Source organism: Podarcis filfolensis (assembly GCF_964270895.1).
Source record: "Podarcis filfolensis genome assembly, chromosome: 13".
Taxonomy (NCBI): domain Eukaryota; kingdom Metazoa; phylum Chordata; class Lepidosauria; order Squamata; family Lacertidae; genus Podarcis; species Podarcis filfolensis.
Genome location: NC_139615.1, coordinates 40,965,386 through 40,986,494, shown reverse-complemented (window position 1 = coordinate 40,986,494; position 21,109 = coordinate 40,965,386). Strand labels below are relative to the sequence as shown.

The 21,109-nt window shown below is 50.5% G+C and overlaps 1 protein-coding gene across 6 annotated transcripts in view; it reads right to left on the bottom strand.

The window, feature by feature from the left end:
• Positions 1–1,272: 1,272 nt before the first annotated feature.
• The window catches only part of FAM171A2 (family with sequence similarity 171 member A2), a 39,289-nt gene continuing 19,452 nt past the window's right edge, over positions 1,273–21,109 (bottom strand). For 5 of the 6 annotated variants that reach the window (XM_083582713.1, XM_083582714.1, XM_083582717.1 and 2 more), the window contains exons 3-8: positions 14,310–14,402; positions 12,096–12,290; positions 10,787–10,963; positions 9,460–9,576; positions 8,479–8,605; positions 1,273–6,210 (exon numbers count right to left, since the gene is read on the bottom strand). In XM_083582713.1, coding sequence (XP_083438839.1) covers positions 4,653–6,210; positions 8,479–8,605; positions 9,460–9,576; positions 10,787–10,963; positions 12,096–12,290; positions 14,310–14,402 — 2,267 coding nt within the window. In that variant the 3' untranslated portion in view covers positions 1,273–4,652. The remainder of the gene's footprint in view (positions 6,211–8,478; positions 8,606–9,459; positions 9,577–10,786; positions 10,964–12,095; positions 12,291–14,309; positions 14,403–21,109) is intronic. The other variant, XM_083582715.1, reaches the window with a different exon arrangement.

Below are 21,109 nucleotides of genomic sequence, written 5' to 3'. Positions count from 1 at the left end.
TTGCTGTGGGGTGGGGGTCTGAATTTCCCTTTGCATCTATTGTGGCTTCATGAATTCATGCATGCTGAGGTGGTAGAACATTCCAGTGGTCGCATTTGCAAGCATTTGAGTTCAAGCCCTGCAACCAGAGATGTGGCCGCTTGCTGTTTTGAAACAGGGAAACCTCAGCTGCCCTTGCCGAATGATACAACTACTTTAGCAAAGGCCTGTGGCCTAGTCCCGCCTCAAGCCCTGGGCAAACTCTTTTCCTTATCCAGCTTCTTTGCTTCCAGCTTGCTTGCAGTTCCTCTGATCTTCTCTCTCTTGGGCAAACCAATTTTCCATTTCCCTCATGCTGTATTGGGAACGGTCCTTTGTCCTCCCTCCCCAACGCACGGAAAGGCGGTCGAAATGCTTGAGCACACTCTTTCTTCACAGCCGCTCAGGCAAAAATGGCTTGGTAGGGAGTCCAAGAGAGAGCCTGATGCAACCCACTTTTGCTATCACCAGTCTTCTCATAAAATGGTAGCTCGCAAAGACTGTATTCTGCAGTACAAAAAACACTCTTGTACAGGCCAAAACATTTATACTTTTCCACACTGAACAGTGCCCACTTTCTTTCTACTTATATCCCACATGAGGTTGCCATATTCTTTTTTCCCCTCAGTGGGTGCTTGGTCCCCAAAATGCTGCGTAAAGGTAAAGGGACTCCTGACCATTAGGTCCAGTCGTGACCGATTCTGGGGTTGCAGCGCTCATCTCGCTCTATAGCCCGAGGAGCCGGCGTTTGTCCGCAGACAGCTTCCGGGTTATGTGGCCAGCATGACTAAGCCGCTTCTGGCAAACCAGAGCAGCTCACGGAAACGCCGTTTACCTTCCCACCGGAGTGGTACCTATTTATCTACTTGCACTTTGATGTGCTTTTGAACTGCTAGGTGGGCAGGAGCAGGGACCAAGCAACGGGAGCTCACCCCGTCACGGGGATTCGAACCGCCGACCTTCTGATCGGCAAGTCCTAGGCTCTGTGGACCACCCGCGTCCCCTAAAATGCTGCATAGCTCCCAGCAAATTCAACAGGTGAAGTTCTCTCAGCCAACAGGGAAGGAGCTCAATATAAAATGTAAGAGCAGAGTCTTGCAAGCCCATCAGTAAATCCACATTGTCCCGTCCCCCACCCGTTTGTATGCGGCTGCTTTTGAATTAAGTCTAAACCAGCTCGCTTCTAGACTCAGCCGAGCTTAGTGGGGGAAGGATTTGCTGCCTAGGAAAGGAAACAACCACCATGCAATGAAACCTTGATAAATTCAGAGGGTTTATATATTAATACCATCCTAAAGAACAAGTATGAGGTTTCACCAGCAGCTGCCACCGAGTCTCCAGTTTTGCCAAGTTTGCCCAACTTTTTAATATATTTATATAATAATAATAATTTTTTTTAAAAAAACAAAAACTCCAAAAAAGGTTTTTCAACAAGAGAGTTCAGAGTCACAAGAGAAAGCAAAGGCATTCCCCACAGTTAAAGATGCATCAGTGTCAGAGACCACCCTCACTTACCCAGCTCCCTTTACGTGCAAGGTATTTTTATTTCCAACTATAAAAAGGTAGTAGAAAACAGCACTGGACCAGGAAGGAGTAAGAGGCATTTAACTATATAGAACTTCCTGTGGGTTTGACTACAGTGCCACCATCTTTGTATAGGGCTACATTCCTACAAGATGTGCATTGATCTGAGAGATACCTCAACGGCATGGCAACGGTAGCTTAGGACCAGCCGCCTTGGAGACAGGTTTGCTGGTACTGATCAGGCTGAGCAAGGCGTGATCTAGGAGATGGAACAGACACAACCCCCTTGAAAACTGTGACAGTTGACCCTTGAAATATGCAATGCACTTGCAGCAATGTATGCTCATTTGAAACAGCTCTTTGACTGGCCATGAGGCTAAGAGTTTAAAAAAAGGGGGGGGGTTCCACAAAGTGGGGAGGGCGGGGAAATCCGTTATGGCTCAATGGATTCTCTCTGTGCATTAAGCACCTACAGCCTGCAAAAAACGCTGCTGGCTTTCTTCTGCTGGGCTAGTCACCAGTCCAAGATGCTCCTCCAATACTCATAGATATTGTCAAAGACAGTAGTAGCTGGGGTGTGGAGCTGATTCACAGAAGATTATTTCCCCCCCACACACGGAAGGTATTAATGTGCACAAGTTGGGAAAGAGACATATGCATGACACATGGGATTTCTGCAGTTTTCAGTGCAGACTTCCATGCAGAAATCTTCATCTCATGCAAAACAGCTCCCGGTGGCTGCTGGTGTCCTCTCTGGAGAGTCTTTGCCGACAGCCACATCAAGGAACAGGGAGTTCCACAGGTGACAGTTATCTCTAATGTGGTGGACCGGCAAAAGTGGGTGGGAGGAGAGAAATCCTACAAACATATGCTGTGGAAGAAGATAAAAGTAGAAATTGCCCAGGAAAGGGAATTAGAGAAAAAGAAAAGTTGCCCCCGCCCCCAGGGCAACAGTCAAACTGAAAAGCCTGACTCAGGTAGGAGAAGGGTTTCATTGAGCTAGGGCTCAGCCCCAGAACCTGTTTTCATTGCTAAGGCTCAGCCCTGGAACAGGTGAACGGAAAACAGAGTATTTCTGAGTATAGGTAAAGGGCCTCACTATCTGGACCATGGAGTGACTCATCGCCTGTCCCCAAAAAAACTCCTCCCCAGGGGTTTCAGCAGCTTCTAAGACATGGCGAGCAAGCCCTGGTGGTGTGGGGAAGGGGCTCCAGAAGGACAGGGTCTGCAGCTGGAATTGTGAAGCTTTATTAACTCTCTTCAGTGGGTGCTGAGGTGTGTCAGAAACAACAACCTTTCCCCTCTCTCCGCCCAAATGGTTTCTGACCTGTTGACTTCTCCGGCGGCCCTCTACTGTTTCAGAAGGGGTCAGGCCCGACTCATTGGTTTCAAAAGAAGCCCCCCCAAGACACTTTTAGGTTTGCAGCCAACCACCCCACCCCTCCCCATTTGTCCCATTCCCCCACCCCCCGTTTCGCTGACAAAGCCTCAGGCTAGTGGTTCCTCTATCCCTTCCCCAAATAAAACCATCCCGTATCCCCTCAGTGGTCCACGAGGCCTCCACCGATGCGCTGCTGGGGGGCTGCTGAGGAGGCACACGCTACATATCCCCCCCTCCAAATATATAAAGCATGATACAAACACTCCCCTCCATCGACGATGTAAGACACACACACATACACACACACCCCTCCATCGGTACACACAAACACCCCAATTTGGTCCTGCTCTTTTATCTGGGAGATTGGTCACTGATGCTGCCATGTTGCTGGATGGGGCAGCTGCCCAGGCTGTCTCCGCTGACGGCTTAAGTCAGTTGGCAGCTGGGCTTGCGAGAGAGGCCGAGGGTGACTTTTTCCTTCTGCGCTCCCCCCCCCCGCCCCTCCCCATCCCCAAGCGCTCCCTGGCAGGAGAGAAGAGGGATTAGAGTGAAAGGAAGATTTGAGCAGATGGTCCGTCTGCAGTACCCTTCTGTGGACACCCAAGGTTTCATTCACAGCTGCCTGGGTGGGGAGGGGATGCGGTGGTGGTGGGGAGACGTTTGGGGCCAGAAGGCACTTGGAGGAGACCAAGGAGTTGCAGGCACAAAGGGGTGGGGTGGGGAGATGGGGGGCACAAAAGTGACTCCTCAAGGGAGTTTGTTTGGCAGCGAGGTCAGCCGCCACTGACATGCTTACCCACACGCACGCCGTGGCTCAGGCTCCCACCCGCCCCCTGACATACACGCATGCACACACATATGTACAGTTGCCACACGGGTGCCCCCACTCCCTAAATCCACCGCACTTGTCCGTGGTACTGTCGCCCAGGTTGTTGGGGGCACTGAGGCACGACAGGCAATGATGGGCATCAGCCTAGAGCTTTTGGGCACTTGACCAACCCCCGCCCACCACCAAACCATGCTACGGCTTGGAAAATCCACAGGACAATTTTTTTTTAAGGAACTGTACGAATTGCCCACCCCGCCCCCAAGGAAAAGCGGGGGGTGGTGAAGAGCCCCAGTAACGCCTTCCGGTTCACCTCCACTCCCAATAATGTCAGGGCAAGGAGCCAACGCTAGTTCTGGCCGTGCCAATGCTGGGTGGGGATAAGGGGCTCTTGGAACCGGAGCCACACAGAACAAGGCCATGTCCACCTCCTGGGATTTGGCAGAAGGTCTCTCAGAGCAGCGAAACTTGCTTTGTCCCAGAAGTGGGCACACACACACACGGCAGTTCCTGTGCCCCACGTTGCTGCCTGGCTCACAGTGGCTGGTGTCGGTGGAAAAGGGTGAGAGGCCCAACTCGCTCAGCCTGTTGATGCAGCACTTCTTAAACTGCCTTGGGCAAGGCAAACTTATCGGGTGGTCGCGGGGCATGCTGGGAAAAAGAACACAGAGTACAGCTTGGCCGCAAGCCGCCTCTCGCTCCATCAGTCTGTCCTGTCAAAAGTCTGGGCGGCTCCTGTTCCACCAAGCATTTGACGAGATGGAGAGGGCAGGAAGTGGCGCCAAGATTGCGTGCGGGAAGCCTGACCTCTGTGGTCCGGGCGATCTCCGCTCCCCTCCCCCAACTGTGCAACGAGAGCGACCCATCCCCCCGCCCGCCTCCTCACCCGCACACTTCCGCCCGCTACTTCACGTTGAAGACCATGAGCGGGCGCTCTTCGCGTTTCTGCCAGGGGCTCTTCTTGTCCCCCTGGTCGTCCGTCCCTTCCGAGGGCTCGTTGCTGTCGTCCTCCGGGCTGGTCATGGAGTCGCGGCGCAGCTCGCTGTTGCTGTTGCTGCTGCGGGAGCTGTTTCCGCGGCTGCGCCCGCGCCGGGGGATGGTGGCCGCCCGGTGGTCGGCGTTCTCGTCCAGGAGGGGCGTCAGGGAGTTGTCCTCGGGGGAGCAGATGGCGGTGCGGCTCTCGCTGCTGCTTGGCTCCGTGTCGGCGTCGGCGAAGACCAGCTTGGAGTAAGCAGGGCCCATAGCGGGCGGAGCCAGGCGCTCCTCCTTCAGCCTCTTGGGGGGCTTGGCCTCGTTGACGTCCACCCCGGAGTCCAGGCTGGCGTCGTTGCTGCGGCTCCTCTCGTTGCCCTGGAGGTCGATGTACGAGTGGCGGACTTGGGAGGACCGCCCGTCCAGGGACACAAACCAGGCGCGAGGGTGCTGTTTCACACCCAGCTCCAGCAGCTTCTTCTCCGTCAGGGCTTGTAGCTCCCCGTTCAGCTGGGCCATGGTGGACTCGTTCAGCAGCACTGGGATGGTGACGGAGCCGCTGACGGACTGCGTGTGGGGGCCCCAGCCCTTCCCCTCGGCCTCTTCCCCCGGGTGCTGCTGCAGCTGGAACTGTGGGTGCTGCAGCTGCTGCTGCAGGAAGGGCTGCTGCTGCCTCTGCTGCTGCTCCCCGGCCACAAACTGGTGAGGGATCCCCATGCCGCCCGGGTCCAGGTCCGGCTGGCTCTCGGAACCCCCCGCAGGCTGGTCCGAGGGAGCCAGGCGCATGTAGTGGGCCGGGATGACCAGCGTCGGCATCACGTTCCGGTACATGGAATCCTTCATGTGGTCGATGGAGCCACAGAAGATGAGCTGTCCGGGCTGGCTCAGGGAGGTGGGGCGAGCCAGGTGGTCCACGGACTGCGACATCATGAACTCGGGCGGCTTGGGCTCCCCTTTGTGGCCCCCGTAATGGTCGAAGGGAGGCGGGAGAGGCGGCGGCGACGGGGGCTCCTGCGAGTAGCCCTTGCTGTCGTGGCGCGCCTGCTTGCTCTTGTCCTCGGGGCGCTGGTGGGAATAGCCGCGCTTGTAGTCCTCGTGGAGAGGGGGCTCCAGGGCACCGGGCACATCCATGGAGCGGGCCGCCTTGAGGGAGTAGCCCTCCGCCACTTGAGCGTAGCTGTCCTTAAGGGCCCCCCGCTGGCTCAGAGTGTCCGCCATGGAGGCCTTGCTGGCGTGGCGGGCTTTCTGGTTGGACACTTGCTTGAAGAACTCTTCCCGGGAGCTCTCGAACTCCCGGGAGGAGGAGAAGGCTGACTTGAGGATGGGCGTGTGCACATCCGTGTCCCCATTGGAAGAGGCCGTCTCCAGGTGGCTGGTGCAGATGAGGTTGATCTGGGACATGGAGGTGGCCTGGTCTTTCTTGGAGGCATCCAGAGCCCCAGAGAGCTGGAGCTTTCTGTGTTGTTGACGTGGCTTCAGGCACAGCCTCCTGGAAAGGGGGAAGAAGAAGAAGAAAATGTAAGGTAAAGGGACCCCTGACCGTTAGGTCCAATCATGGCCTACTCTGGGGTTGCGGCGCTCATCTCGCTTTATTGGCCGAGGGAGCCGGCGTACAGCTTCCGGGTCATGTGGCCAGCATGACTAAACTGCTTCTGGTGAACCAGAGCAGCGCACAGAAACGCCGTTTACCTTCCCGCCAGAGTGGTACCTATTTATCTACTTGCACTTTGACATGCTTTCGAACTGCTAGGTTGGCAGGAGCTGGGACCGAGCAACGGGAGCTCATCCCGTCGCGGGGATTCGAACCGCTGACCTTCTGATTGGCAAGTCCTAGGCCCTGTGGTTTAACCCACAATGCCACCCGTGTCCCTCAGAAGAAAATGTAGGTGCAGATAAATTCACAGGTAGCCATAGCAGAAGTGCTCTAGCTCAGGGGAGAGACATGTGCCTTGCACAGGGCAACATCAAACTCTAAAAACTTCCCTGAGCAGGGCTGCCTTCAGATGTCTTTTAAAAATCGCATAGCTGTTTATCTGTTTGACATCTGATAGGAGGGCGTTCCGCAGGGCAGGTGCAGCTTCCGAGAAAGCCCTCTGCCTGGTTCCCTGTAACCTCACTTCTCGCAATGAACCAAATTGTGATCTTCAGATGAAGGGCAGTATACAAATTTAGATACTAATAATTGGATGCTCCTGCCTTTTGGACGTAGGGTTGTGTGCTGTGGGGGTGTGAGAGGAGAATTTCCCAGATGATCTCTCAGCTCTTTCTGCCTATATAATTCTATAAAAGAGTGAATGGACTCTTAAAGAAGTTTAGAAGTCAAGGCATTCAGGGCCGAAGGAAATGAACCCTCTTCCCCGGGACACAAGCAAGCTGGGTTTGAGACCCACCAGTAGTCATGCAAAGCACTTAATTTCTAAAGTGAAAGGTGCTTGCTGGTACCTCTGGCTGAAATTTCCCTCCTCCCCATTCCCAGTTCAATGGGTGTCTGGATGCCTGTTCTCTGGGGTTCTGCTGTCCTCTTTTACTACACAGAAGTGTTCACTAGGGCATAGGGTTGGGTGACAAAGAGCGAAGAGCCTTGGGAGAGTGGGAGAGGAAAGGAATGGACCCATGACTAATCGGCCAGAGGCTGCCTGACATTTTGCAACAAAGTGCTTGCAACAGCTGTCAAATTCCTGAGGACTATTCCTGCAATCCTCAGCTCAGCTGCCTTCCCTCGTGCCTGGGCCCTACTAGAACAGATCATTTGCAAGAGGGCTCCGATTTGCAAAGTGTGGTTCCTTCCCGCGAATAATAATGTTGGGGCGCAAGGTTCCATTACTCCAATTTTACTGATGGGGAACTGAGCCTGATTATGTTAGCGGTAGACTTGAACTCAGGTCTCCCAGATCCAAGATCTCTGAAGCATTCCAAGGACGTGTGTGTGTGTGTGTGTGTGTGTGTGTGTGTGTGTGTGTGTATGTACAGTCATACCTTGGGTTAAAGTCACTTTGGGTTAAATCTTTTCAGGTTGCATCCCGCGGCGACCCGGAAGTAATGGAATGGGTTTCGCCGCTCGTGCATGCACAGACGCTCAGAATGACATCACGCGCATTCGCAGACGCAGCGAATCGCGACCCGTGCATGCGCAGATGCGGGTTGCATTCTGCTCATGATGTGAACGGGGCTCTGGAACGGATCCCGTTCGCATCCAGAGGCACCACTGTGTGTATGTGTATGTGTATGTTTGTGTGTGTGTATATAAGTATGTATATGTATATGTATATGTTTATCACCTACAACAAAACCTGCTTCGTGACACTCTTAGCAACTTGAGGCACTGACTCCCAACTTCGCTGAATTCCCTCACCCTTCCAGGTGAGAGAGGGAAGGGGAAAAGAGAAACCTTCAGAAATTGCAGCTGTGAGCTGTATCTAAAGGGGTCGCTGGGGAGAAAAGGGGTTTGTCCTTGATCTCCTCTGATGCCTGAAATGCTCCATCTGCCTCCCTGATTCAGCTACCACTCAGAGCCCCAGTAGCTGAAGTCCTTTTGCAGTTCCATTCGAGAAAGAAAGGTCCCTCAACTGGCACCCGGTTCAAATGGCCCAGTGGCTCAGATCCAGCCTGCGGGCTGCCAGTTCCCGACCCCCACAATACCCAGATGAGATGAAAGCAAAAATACAGTAAATAAGACCTTGCAGTGATAGGGAGGGTGAGCTTTAGAAAAATTGAGAAGACAAGGCTGGAAGTGGGAAGTTGGGCAAGCAGCACTCACCTGCAGTAGTAGATAAGCAGGCAGAGCAGGATGAGGACCAGCAATGCCAGGGCACCCAGGATGGTGAGCAAGAAAATTGTGTGGTAGGTGGCAATGTCCTTTATGCCTCCAACTGCACTGGCCAGCCCTGCAACGAAGAGACCTCTTTATGGGCTGACTTGAAGGTTTCCCTAAAGCATCTATGTTGGAAATGGGATGACATACTAAATGAGGTTACCATAGATCTGATCCAGCCGGGCATAAAGATGTAGCTAATTTGTGTGTGTGTGTGTTTTTAATCCAATCCCAACTTTATCAATTTCCAAACTGGGCATGGGGGCTCTTTAAAAGCTTGATTTAAAGTCATGCCTATAATGTTAAGGCAATTTTTCTAATTACTAAACATTTTGTGCATGGCTTTCTTTTTATTAAACATCAAAAGATGGGACTGATTAAAAATGCTCAGATTAGCGGAATATAATTTCAAGCAGATTTATATATGGGGCTTTTTTCCAGCGGGAACTCGCTGGGACCTCCCAGATGGGTGCCATTGAAATTGTAAGAGAACAAGGGAGGTGTTCATGGTGAGTTCCAGCACATCTTTTCTAGAAAAATAGAACTGGATATCTACAAATATAAATATGAGCAGATTTATGCATGGAGGGATTTATTCCCCATATTCATTTTTGTTCTCCCTAGATGCCCTTTCCCTTAATCCCAGACTTATTTCTATTGCATTTTTTCAGTTTTTATCATGCTTTTTTGAGCATGTCACCCACCCCAGCTCTGGTTGCATTTATTCAGAGCTTGTTTGGCAACCACTCCACACAAACTGAGAGGCACTCATTTTTCAGGAATTCTTAATTCACAAGATACCACATTCCAAGCAAATTCCCACAGGTGTGCAGAGAATGTGCATTCCCGCTAACACAAGAGATCTGCTAGCACCTTCCTGGCTGGTTCTTCAGCAAAGTAATTAAGAATTTGGTGGTGATATTTTACCCGTTGTTGGAGACAGCATGGCAGCTGCCCAATAGCCCAGCTGTGGGGAGACAAACGTCCAGTAAAGCTGGTTCCCTTCCTTGCGGATGAGGCCCGTCCCATTCCGAATCCACAGACCTGAGAGAAAGAAGAACTGCTGAATCAGAAGTAACCTGAAAGGCCATCTGGACCAAGCCCTTTCACCAGCCCCATCCCTAACCTGCAAAACCTATAAAAGGTAAAGGACCCCTGGACAGTTAAGTCCAGTCAAAGGCGACTATGGGGTTGCGGCGTTCATCTTGCTTTCAGACTGAGGGAGCCGGCGTTTGTCTGCAGACAGCTTTCCGGGTCATGTGGCCAGCATGGCTAAACCGCTTCTGACACAATGGAACACTGAGATGGAAACCAGAGCGCATGGAAATGCCGTTTACATTCCTGCCAAAGCGGTATCTATTTATCTACTTGCACTGGTGTGCTTTCGAACTGCTAGGTTGGCATAAGCTAGGACAGAGCTATACAGCTAGGCCAGCAGGGGTGTGTGTGTGTGTGTGTGTGTGTGTGAGAGAGAGAGAGAGAGAGAGAGAGAGAGAGAGAGAGAGAGAGAGATAATGATAATGCAGACAGCTCCGCAGGCCACATATTCTGTTGTGCAGAAGAAATGTGAAGGAGGAAGAGCCAATCTAGAGAACCAGTGTGGTCCCAGGCATAGTTCTTGATTCTATGGCTCCCCCAGCCCCAATTGGGCACCTCAGGAACTTTCCCCCCAATTTCAGATGGGCCAGTGGCTCCTCATGAGCCCACTATGCGCTGCTACAGAGGTTTCAAGAGAGCTCATTCCCTAGGTGAGCCAAGAATACTCAGGCAAATTGGAGCAAGCAGGGCACCGTAGAAACAAACAATGTCCATATAATCCCCTTCCTTTCAGCCACAAATGCCGGGTGGCCCCAAAGTGGAATCAAAAAGTGGGAGCAGAAATCCAGCCGTCAACTCAAAATGCTTTCAGCACCAGCAATAATAACCCCCTTATAAGAGCATAGCCCCCCCCCCAAAACCAGGCTTCCATTTAGAGATGTGGCATGATTCCTTCCCCACCCCTGGAGTCCTGCTAATGGACTTTTATAAGCACTTAGGTGGTTTTATGGCACCGCACAGCCACGGGTGACAGGGGAGTTGTTTGGGGTCTGGAAAGAGGCTGCCCCCCCCCCGCCACAAGACCCTTGTATACATCTGCAGGGTGCTTTCTCCGACGGAAGCAACATTGCTCCCTGCCTTGTGTGCCTGTGGAATGTGGCAAGATCTGAGCAGTTTGAATGTGTCTGCAGACCAGGAGGATCTTGCCCGCTCTCACCGCTCTTGAGGTCAAAGCGCCAGGCCGGCACGCTGGTGGCTGCTGCAGCGGCAGTGTCAGGCGGCAGCGGGATAGAGAGGTGGACGGAGCCAGAGAGCTGGATTTCTGTCCCGTTGCCAGTGAAGAGGTGGACGCTGACAGCGACGATGGGCACCAGCTCCAGCCATGTGCTGTTGGCTGCGAGGGGACAAAAGGGTTAGGAAAAGAGCTGCTTCCGCCTCCAGAGACATCCCAAGATACTTTGGTTCCCAAGGCAGAAAAAACTAAAGTCCCCCCCCCCACGCACCCCACCCAATGATCGTAGAATCGCAGAGTTGGAAGAGACCCAGAGGATCATCTAGTCCAACCCCCTGCAATGCAAGAATATTCAGCAGTCCCATACAGAGATCGAACCTGTGACTTTGGTGTCAACAGCAGTACGCTCTAACCAACTGAGCTGTCCAGTTGATAAAGCTATACAGTCGTACCTTGGTTTTTGAACAGCTTAGTTCTCAAACATTTTGGCTCCTGAACACTACAAACCCAGAAGCGACAGTTCCGGTTTGTGAACTATTCTTTTAAGCCGAAAGTCCAACGGGGTTTCCGATTGGCTGCAGGAGCTTCCTGCAGCCAATCAGAAGCCGCGCTTTGGTTTCCGAACATTTTGGAAGTCGAACTGACTTCCAAATTCCGTTCGACTTCCAAGGTATGACTGTACTAACAAACTTCTTCTTGTTGTTAATTACTCACCCTTCGTCCTAAGGGTAGGTTGCAAAACACAACAGTATTAAAAACAGTTTGAAACAACTTAACGATCAGAAAAAGGTGGTCAGAAAAACAGGCAACTCGTGTAACAAAATCCAGGGTAAAGAGGTGTGTGCCTTCAGCACTTGCTGGAAGCTGTATAATAAAAGTGCCGGATGAACTTCTGAGTTCCACAGCTTAGGGGCCGCCACAGATAAGGCCCTCTCCCAGGCCTCTGAGGGCAGAGGAACTACCATGAGGGCCCCTTCTGTCCATCTCAGCACCCAAAAGGGTCTGCAGCGAAGGAGGTGGTCTTTGAGGTTTTGAGGGCCTAGATAATTTTTAGGGCTTTACACACTCATGTGAGCACCTTGAACTGGGTCTGGAAATGAACTGGCCACTGATGCAGCTGCTGTTTTTTAAAAAAGGGGCATTATGAGATCTAAACGGAACACCAGCCAGAAATCCGGCGGCTGCAATCTGTTTGCTACCCCCAAATCCACTGCTTTAGGGCAGAAAACTATCCCTCTGAGCAATCAAAAGGGCTGGTACCCACAGCCTTCAACATTCCGTATCGCATCCTCACCATTTTTCACCCAGGATCTGGGCCCAGTCCCCTTACCGCTGCCGTTGCTTTCAGCCCCGATGAAAGATGGGAAGCCCCTCATATCCGGGCCACTACTGGCGGCGGTCAGGGAGGCCGAGAGCTGGCTGTAGGTGGAGCTGCGGGGCAGGCGGGCGGATTTGCGCTGGAACTGAGCCCACGGCTGGCTCTTGGCCCCTGTAAGAATCAACCATTTCAGCTGCCAGCCTACCGAGGCAGCACTCACACAGAAAACCGTGGGGTGCAGCTCGGCCCGATCCTGCCCCCAGTTTGTAACCTGAGATTATTGTGGACATGCGGCCTGGCATCCCTGAGCACGTGCAGAGTGCTTTCTGCTCACCATTCAGGAAACAAGAGCCGCTGCCAGCAATATACAGTGGTACCTTGGTTTTCGAACGTCTCTGTTGACGAATGTTTCGGTTTTTGAACGCCGTAAACTCAGAAGTAAATGCTTCCGTTTTCAAACGTGCCTCGGAAGTCAAATTTCCGAGGTGGCTACTGCTGAGTGCAAGAGCCTGTCGGCTGTTGAGTCCTGTCGGCTGGAAAAGCACGCCTTGGTTTTCAAATGTTTCAGAACTCAAATGGTCTTGCGGAAGGGATTACATTAGAAAACTGAGGTACCGCTGTACTCAGCTATGCTCTGTACAGTGGTACCTCTGGTTACGTACTTAATTTGTTCCGGAGGTCCGTTCTTAACCTGAGGTACCACTTTAGCTAATGGGGCCTCCCGCTGCCGCCACTGTGCAATTTCTGTTCTCATCCTGAGGTAAAGTTCTTAACCCGAGGTACTATTTCTGGGTTAGCGGAGTCTGTAAACTGAAGTGTCTGTAACCTGAAGCGTATGTAACCCGAGGTACCACTGTACAGCATAGGGCTGCTCAAATTCATGACAACACGTGGAATTTGAATCCTGTTGCGTTGCTCTGTATGTAAGCCAGTTTTTGTGAGTTTATATTGACTGTAATTTACCTTTTAAAAACGTATTTTGCTCAGTATGCTGAGCAAACCATGCTCGGCTCCTCCCCATGGATAACAGGAAATTATGAAAGGTGAGCAATATAAGAGTGACTTGCCTTATTTGGCAAGTTTATGGAGGCACCTCTCTTATGGAGCCCATTAGATCAGAGCAGAGGGCCACTGGCCATCTCCCTCCAGAGACCTAGAGCACCCACCACCCTAATTCTCTCATCCACCACTTCACAGCACAGCAACCCATCTCAATCCCACAGACTCCTGACTAGCTCACACCCGACCCAGGGTCACCTCCTCAGCTCACTCGCTTATACCAGGGACGTCCAACTTCCAAGAGACTGCGATCTACTCACACAATTAAAATCTGGCAGTGATCTACCCCTTTTTTGGGGGGTTCAGGTCAAAATTGTTGGGCTTTTTTAAGGGAAGAACCTCACATTTTGGGGGGCGGGGTTTCAGGTCTTTGTTGTTGAGCTTTTTTCGGGAAGGAACGTCCCATTTTTTTAAAGGGTTCAGGTCAAAGCTGTTGAGCTTTTATTAGGGAAGTACAAGTACGTCCCATTTTTTTTGGGGGGGGGTTTCAGTTCTTAAGCTTGGGGATTAGGTCAAGTAAGTTATAAAAAGTTCCCACCAAGAGATGGCAAATGAGACAGTCAGCCTTGCTGCAAAAACTCCAACTTCCGCACTAGCCATCTAGAGGATGGGGCTGGATGGAGGAGCCAGCGATCTACCGCGATCTACCAAAACCTCCCAGGGATCGACCAGTAGATCATGATTGACCTGTTGGACATCCCTGGCTTATACAATTCTAGCAAAGGCCCAGAGCACTGACCTTCCTACTTCCCTCCTCCCATCATCCAGCCCAGCTCAAAAAGTCCCTTGGGCTGCAGACCTCTCTCCCAAATGCCCCCTGCGAACTGGCATGGTGCTGAAGACTGCCTCCCCCTGCAGGCACAGACTGCCAGAGGCCTTGGAGGAGATGCAGAGCTTGCACAGAGCAAGTCAACGTTTCCCTTCGTCTCCCCTGACCACCACTTACTTCTTAATAGTGTGCACAGAGGGCAGCAATGTGCTCTGCAATCTTAAACAGGACCAACATCCCCTGCAGCCCAGAAGATGGCACTAGCGATTGTGTGGGATCCCCAATCCCCAGATAGCCAAGCTGGCTCCCTGGGTGCCGGCCACATGCCCTTCACTTTCTGGCTAAAGGAACTGAGGACTTACCTGGAGAGCCAAGGAGGATCTGTACCAGGTCATCATAGAGGATGAGTGTTGCAGGGCGCTCAGGGAGCAGATAGAGGCTGACGGAGGCATAGACTGCAAAGGCAAATTGTGGGAGGGAAGGGAGAAAAAGAGAATCAGACTTACTCGAAGTCCTTCTCTGCCTAGCAGCAAATTTCCTGATTACTTCATGAGGTAGTCTGTTTTGGGAGTAAAAGCCCCTAGAAAGATTTCTGTTGCAGGGTGGCAGGAGGTGCAGAAAAAGAAACGGAAAGAAAAAAAATTGGGTGTGCTCCTCTCTGATGTGTTGTCCTCTTATCGTTTCCAAAGACTCAGCCCAAACGTCACACCAGTCTATAGCTTGCACTAATCCTAGTTTCGAACTCAAACACTTGAGCTTCCAGGTGTACAACTGGCAAACCACAGTTTAGAACTGTTTTTCTTCTTCCGTTATCTGTCTGCTCAGTAGTCCAGTCTCAAAGCAGAATAGCTTCCGAAGTACTAGTCATAGGTATTGTTTATTAATTTAAACATCACACCAAACCCAAGGGCTCGTCTACACTTCCGCTTGCCACATACCTAGAAAGCATGGGTTATTTTCTGCTTGTCCCGTGCTTGCAGAGAAGAGTCCGAATGGTTTTGCCCTTGCTTTCCCCAGGAAAACCCACTACAGCAGAACCTCTACTTGGGCCCAATCCAAGTTGCGACCGTGGCAAACCCAGAAGTAAATACTGGGTTTGCCGCAATTTGCACATGCGCAGAAGCAGCTGCCGCCATCTGCACATGCACAGAAGCGCGCCGCCGCCGAATGCGCCTGCACATAACGGCGCTTCTACCAGTGACCTGGATCGACTTATGGACAGACCTCCAGAACTGATTATGTCCGTAAGTAGAGGTTCTACTGTATTTAGTGGCAAATCAGAGAAAATGTCGATCCAGAGAAAATCCAATTGATATTTGCTCCAATTCAGAAGTTAAGATTGGGTTTCCCTGGGGGAAAGCAGTGGGGCAAGGGGAAGTTTTGATGAGCCCGTTAGTTAAATCAGCATCCTGCCTTTCATGGTGATTTACTTTTAACACAAACCATTGTTTGCAAACCCATTCTAGAAAGTGGTCTCCAATTGTGATTTGCTAGCCAAACACAAACTATTCAGACATTACATCAAACCATTATTTAGCTTCATTAATCAAGGCTTGGTGTGATGTCTGAACTGAGCCATTTTGCTTGTTTTCTCTTATGAACTACTCATTAGAGGAGTTTGCTTGCTCTCCCCGCCCCCCCGCTAATTTATTATTAGTACTGGTCCATCATAAAGTGGGATGGGGAGTTTAATGGAAACACTAATGGTGGAGTGGGAATACTGATAGTATACACAATGATTTCTGATTATCCTATCCCAAGATAGCAATTCCATCATGAGTCAGCGCAGCTGCAAAATCTGCTCATCTCCAGACCATAATTTAAAGATGGATTTGCAAACCCTGATTAAATCTTAACATGCTGTGAATAACCTCAGTGCAGATATAATGCCCCACAAAAGAGAACTGAGAAATGGAAGGTGGAGAGGAAGAGTGGGAGAGGAAGAGGAGGAGCAGGAGGAGGAGGGGGAAGGCATGTATAAGTCACCCCTCATCTCTTAACCATGGTTCTCTTCCTCCCTAAATGCTCCTTTTATGTTTCCACAAGGGGAAGTTTTCCTCCACTTTCCCCTTCTCCACTGGGGTCTTTTGGGGCTCTTATTCTTGGACCTCTACTATTCTTTTTCCCCCACACACTGTCTCTGGATGACCTCATTAAATCCCACGGCTTTCGGTACCATCAAGACCAGGGGTGGGGAAACCGTAGCTGGACTACAACTCCCATCATGTATGTCCACAGGCCATGCTGGTTGGGGCTGATGGGAGTCAGAGTGCAACAAGAGCTGGGGGACCACAGGTTCCCTGCCTCTGACTTGTACACTGAGGAAACCCAGCACTTTCTTTCTAGACCAGAACGGTCTCCCTCACCTCCAACTCCAGCTGCTTACGCTATCCTAGCCAATCTTTCCACTTGAATAGGTAAAGGGTAAAGGGGACCCCTGGCCATTAGGTCCAGTCGTGACCGACTCTGGGGTTGTGGCACTCATCTCGCTTTATTGGCCGAGGGAGCCAGCGTACAGCTTCCGGGTCATGTGGCCAGCATGACTGAGCCGCTTCTGGCAAACCAGAGCAGCACACGGAAATGCCATTTACCTTCCCGCCGGAGCGGTACCTATTTATCTACTTGCACTTTGATGTGCTTTCGAACTGCAAGGTTGGCAGGAGCTGGGACCGAGCAACAGCTCACCCCGTCCCAGGGATTCGAACCGCCGACCTTCTGATCAGCAAGTTAACCCACAGCGCCACCGCATCCCTTCCACTCGAATACTTGGTCGTAATTTCATATGCTCAAGACAAGACTTCTCATCTTTCCTCTAAAGTGTTCCTTGTACACTCTCCTTAGCCACTGACAGCATCACCGCTCACCTCATTGGATAGATACAAATCCTCCTCTTTCTCTCTCTCTCTCCTTATTCAGTCTATTGCCATGCTCTGCCTCTTCCTCCTTTACAACATTGGGGAAAATGTATCTGTCTCTCTCCATCCCGGTTCACCCCCTAGTCATCTCTCACCTGGCTACTCCAATTTCCTTGCATTATCTTACCTTGGTCCCCTTCACCTTTACCGAGTGTTCTGGAGCCAAAACAATTCACCCCTCTTGCTGCTCTGACCACATGGTAAAGGACCCCTGGACGGTTAAGTCCAGTCAAATGCGACTATGGGGTTGCGGTGATCATCTCGCTTTCAGGCCGAGGGAGCCAGCGTTTGTCCAGAGACAGCTTTCCGGGTCATGCAGCCAAGCAAGACTAAACTGCAACGGGACACTGTGACGGAAACCAGAGCGCACGGAAACACCATTTACCTTCCCACCACAGCGGTACCTATTTATCTACTTGCACTGGCGTGCTTTTGAACTGCTAGGCTGGCAGGAGCTGGGAAAGAGCAACAAGAGCTCACCCCATCACGGGGATTCAAACTGCTGACCTTCCGATCAGCAAGCCCAAGAGGTTCAGTGGTTTAGACCACAGCATCCCAACAGCTTTCATTTGTCGTTATAACTTGGGTGGAATAGATTGAGGAAGGAGGGCCTGCGCCACAGTTGCAAGTTTCTTGCAGATGGACAAAAAGATTTTTGCACAGGCATCTGTCACAGGGATTTGAACCGCCGACCTTCTGATCGGCAAGCCCAAGAGACTCAGTGGTTTGGACCACAGCACCACCTGCGTCCCACATCCCACCTTATACCCCTACACTTGGCTGCCTTGCTGTTTCTGGCCCCAGTGCAGGCTCTTTATTCAAAGCCCCCACCCCCCGTGGCTTTGCCCCCACCTCTTATCTCTTTGCTCTTACATTTCAATGCATCCCACCCTACCTGTGATCTTTGCTCATCCAGCTCCTGATTCTCTCCCTTTCTTCCTTGCTGCCCCTTATGTCTGGAAGAGCCTCCCAGAGCATCTCTGCAATGCCAGCTTTTCTTCCTTCAAATCCTTTCTCAAAACCTACCTTTTCTAGATGCAATACTGTGCTGTAACTAATCATAACCACATGTAATTGATATATAAACACATGCTCTTCCCATTCATTCTGTCTGGATTTCCCAGCCATTCCTCTGTGGTTTCCCCTGTGTTGAATTACAAGATTGTTAAGCCCTTTGGGCAGGAGAAAGTCCTCTTATCCTCTGGAAATTATTGCTAACAACCACTGAAGCTGTTAGATTGAACTGAATCTCTTTGTAAGCGAAGAGTAAATTTGCAAGTCCACATAACAAAGCAGAGTAAAAACTTTTTAAATCTACGTGGTTCATTCAGCCTTATAGCATGGCAATTTTAGAAAGCTTGATTTTTGTATTTAAAAAACAACAACACAGTTGCAGGAATAGGATCTGAACTAAAGTAAATATTATTATATTATTCACAGTTTTCATGGCTTTTATTGTGGGTCAAGTAGCAGTGATCAGGGAGGGAGAGATACATTTACCAGCTCGGTAGAGCACAAGGGGATGCGGGTGGCGCTGTGGGTTAAACCACAGAGCCTAGGACTTTGCGATCAGAAGGTTGGCAGTTCGAATCCCCACAACGGGGTGAGCACCCGTTGCTCAGTCCCTGCTCCTGCCAACCTAGCAGTTCGAAAGCACGTCAAAGTGCAAGTAGATAAATAGGTACCACTCCAGCGGGAAGGTAAACGGTGTTTCCGTGCGCTGCTCTGGTTCGCCAGAAGCAGCTTAGTCATGCTGGCCACATGACCCGGAAGCTGTACGCCGGCTCCCTCGGCCAATAAAGCGAGATGAGCGCCACAATCCCAGAGTCGGCCATGACTGGACCTAATGGTCAGGGGTCCCTTTACCTTTACTAGAGCACAAGACTTACTCTCAGGGTTGTGGGTTCAAGACCCATGTTGGGCGAAAGTTTCCTGCACTGCAGGGGGTTGGACTAGATGACCCTCGTGGTCCCTTCCAACTCTACAATTCTATGACAAGTTGGATGGTAGACTTCATGGAAATCGAGCTTCCTTGTTTTTTTAGATTCCTAGAAGGCAGAATTTCAACGTGTTCATCTTCAATAAATCTGTCAACCAGCTCTAACAAGTGTTCCCACAACTGCATCCTGGAGCAGCCAAGGCCTCCAGGGCCAAGGCAAATGGCCAAAACCGAGGAAAACATGGAGGGTGCTAGACAGATGGCTCTGTCAGGCACATCTGGCAAGGCTTGTCACAGCCCACCCTCTCCCTTTCTCACAAAGGATGGCAGCTAGAGCATAATTTGAGCCTAGGCTCTGCCTTACAATCTGTTTCAATCTGAGAGTTCAACCCTAAAACATGAGAAGTAGAAATAACTTTGAAATAACTCCGATTTCATCACTCTCCAGGGGAGACAGACCTAAGTGGTCCCTAACATGGCTTCTTGGAACCCTAATGTATCCCAATTTACGACTCATGCACAATCTGAGACACAGGAGTTTGAGGATGCGGGATCTTCCGCAAAATCTTGCAGCGAAGAGTGCTCCTATTCAGCCTGCTGTGTCTTTTTCCAGGATAAACTATCCCACTCCCTACTCCACCCGCCTGGGTTTTTTGTTCCCTCCCACTTCAGCCATCAGTCATTGCTCTGCGGTCACTGAGGATGCACAGTTGTCAACAGCCTGATTTGGAGTTTCCCGTACTTCTGCCAATCCCACGAGGGTTTCCTATCAGCCCTGTTAAATGCCTTCCTGTGGGGCAGTGCATGGACAGTACCATTTTGGATGCATAAGGCTCTGCAATTCTGAGAGCAAGTTTGTTGTTGGCCTATATAAGATAAGTGAGAGGAGGGAGTGGCTTGCATGAAAACTGGATCCAAAAAAGCTGGTCTGGTGCAAACAGTTCTGAAATTTTAAGGTGTGTGTGGGGAAGCAGTTCAGAAGCAAAACGCATAGCAACAATTAAAAAATAGATTTTTCTGGCATCATAATTTTACACTGTTCATTCTGGGCTGTAGAAAACTATTTTGAACTAAATAAAATGTTGATGAAGCAACAACATTTTCCAGGGGAAAAATAACACTTATGACTTACTAATTATAATACAATGAGCCTCATATTTCCTACATGTAAAATAAGTATGTGTATTCCCACCCACCCCCACAGAACTTTGAAGGGTTGTTATAATAATAATAATAATAATTTATTATTTATACCCCACCCATTTGGCTGGGTTTCCCCAGCCACTCTGGGCGGCTCCCAACAGAATATTAAAAATACGATAAAATGTCAAAAGTTAAAAACTTCCCTAAACAGGGCTGCCTTCAGATGTCTTCTAAAAGTCAGAGAGTTGTTTATTTCCTTGACATCTGGTGGAAGGGCATTTCACAGGGCGGGTGCCACTACCGAGAAGGCCCTCTGCCTAATTCCCTGTAACTTTGCTTTTCGTGGTGAGAGAACCACCAGAAGGCCCTCAGAGCTGGACCTCAGTGTCCAGGCTGGACGATGGGGGTGGAGACACTCCTTCAGACATCTGTTTGTCTCAGGAGTGTGTCTCCAGGGGCAAAGTCAAACGGCTGGAGAACCACAGCTCCTGCTGTGGCTGCAGAGACCAGTAACTCATAACTGCCACCTCCTGTGTTGCTGGAGTTGCTGGAAGGAGGCATACAAGATACCCTCCAACCATCTTAGGGACTCCACACCAGATTTCTGTAGGATTTACTCCTCTGCCTTTTTTCCTGAAGGGCACATACATAAATATCTAGTTTTAAAGATGTTAGAGGCCAGTAAGAGGTTTGGCCTGTAAACTCATGATGTTTACTTAAAGTTTCCAAATTTGATGGCAAGAAGGAATTTTCACAGGGCCGACCGGCTAGTGGTTTCCAAGAGGGCTGGGAGCTGCATTCCCCTTTGGCATGTGGCTTGAGCAATCTGAATTGCTTCCCTGAAATATTCCCTGAATCACGGTCGGCATCTCTGGCATGGTATGTTGATGAGCAACAGGAACTAGAACCCTGGGGAGAATGAAAAACGGTGGTCGGGAAAGAACATCAAATGAAAAAAAGAAAAAAGGAGGAGGAGGGAAGGCTCTGGTGTTCACTCGTGTAAGTGAACACCTGAATCTTCCTCCTTGCTTTCTGCTTGGAGAATAAGCCTCTGCCAAGTGCCCCAAAACATTAAATAAAAGAAAGAAAATAAATCTCTAGGAGCTGGAGCCTCTGGTTAAAAACTTGAAATATGATGAATGGACATGTTGTAATGCTGAACTGA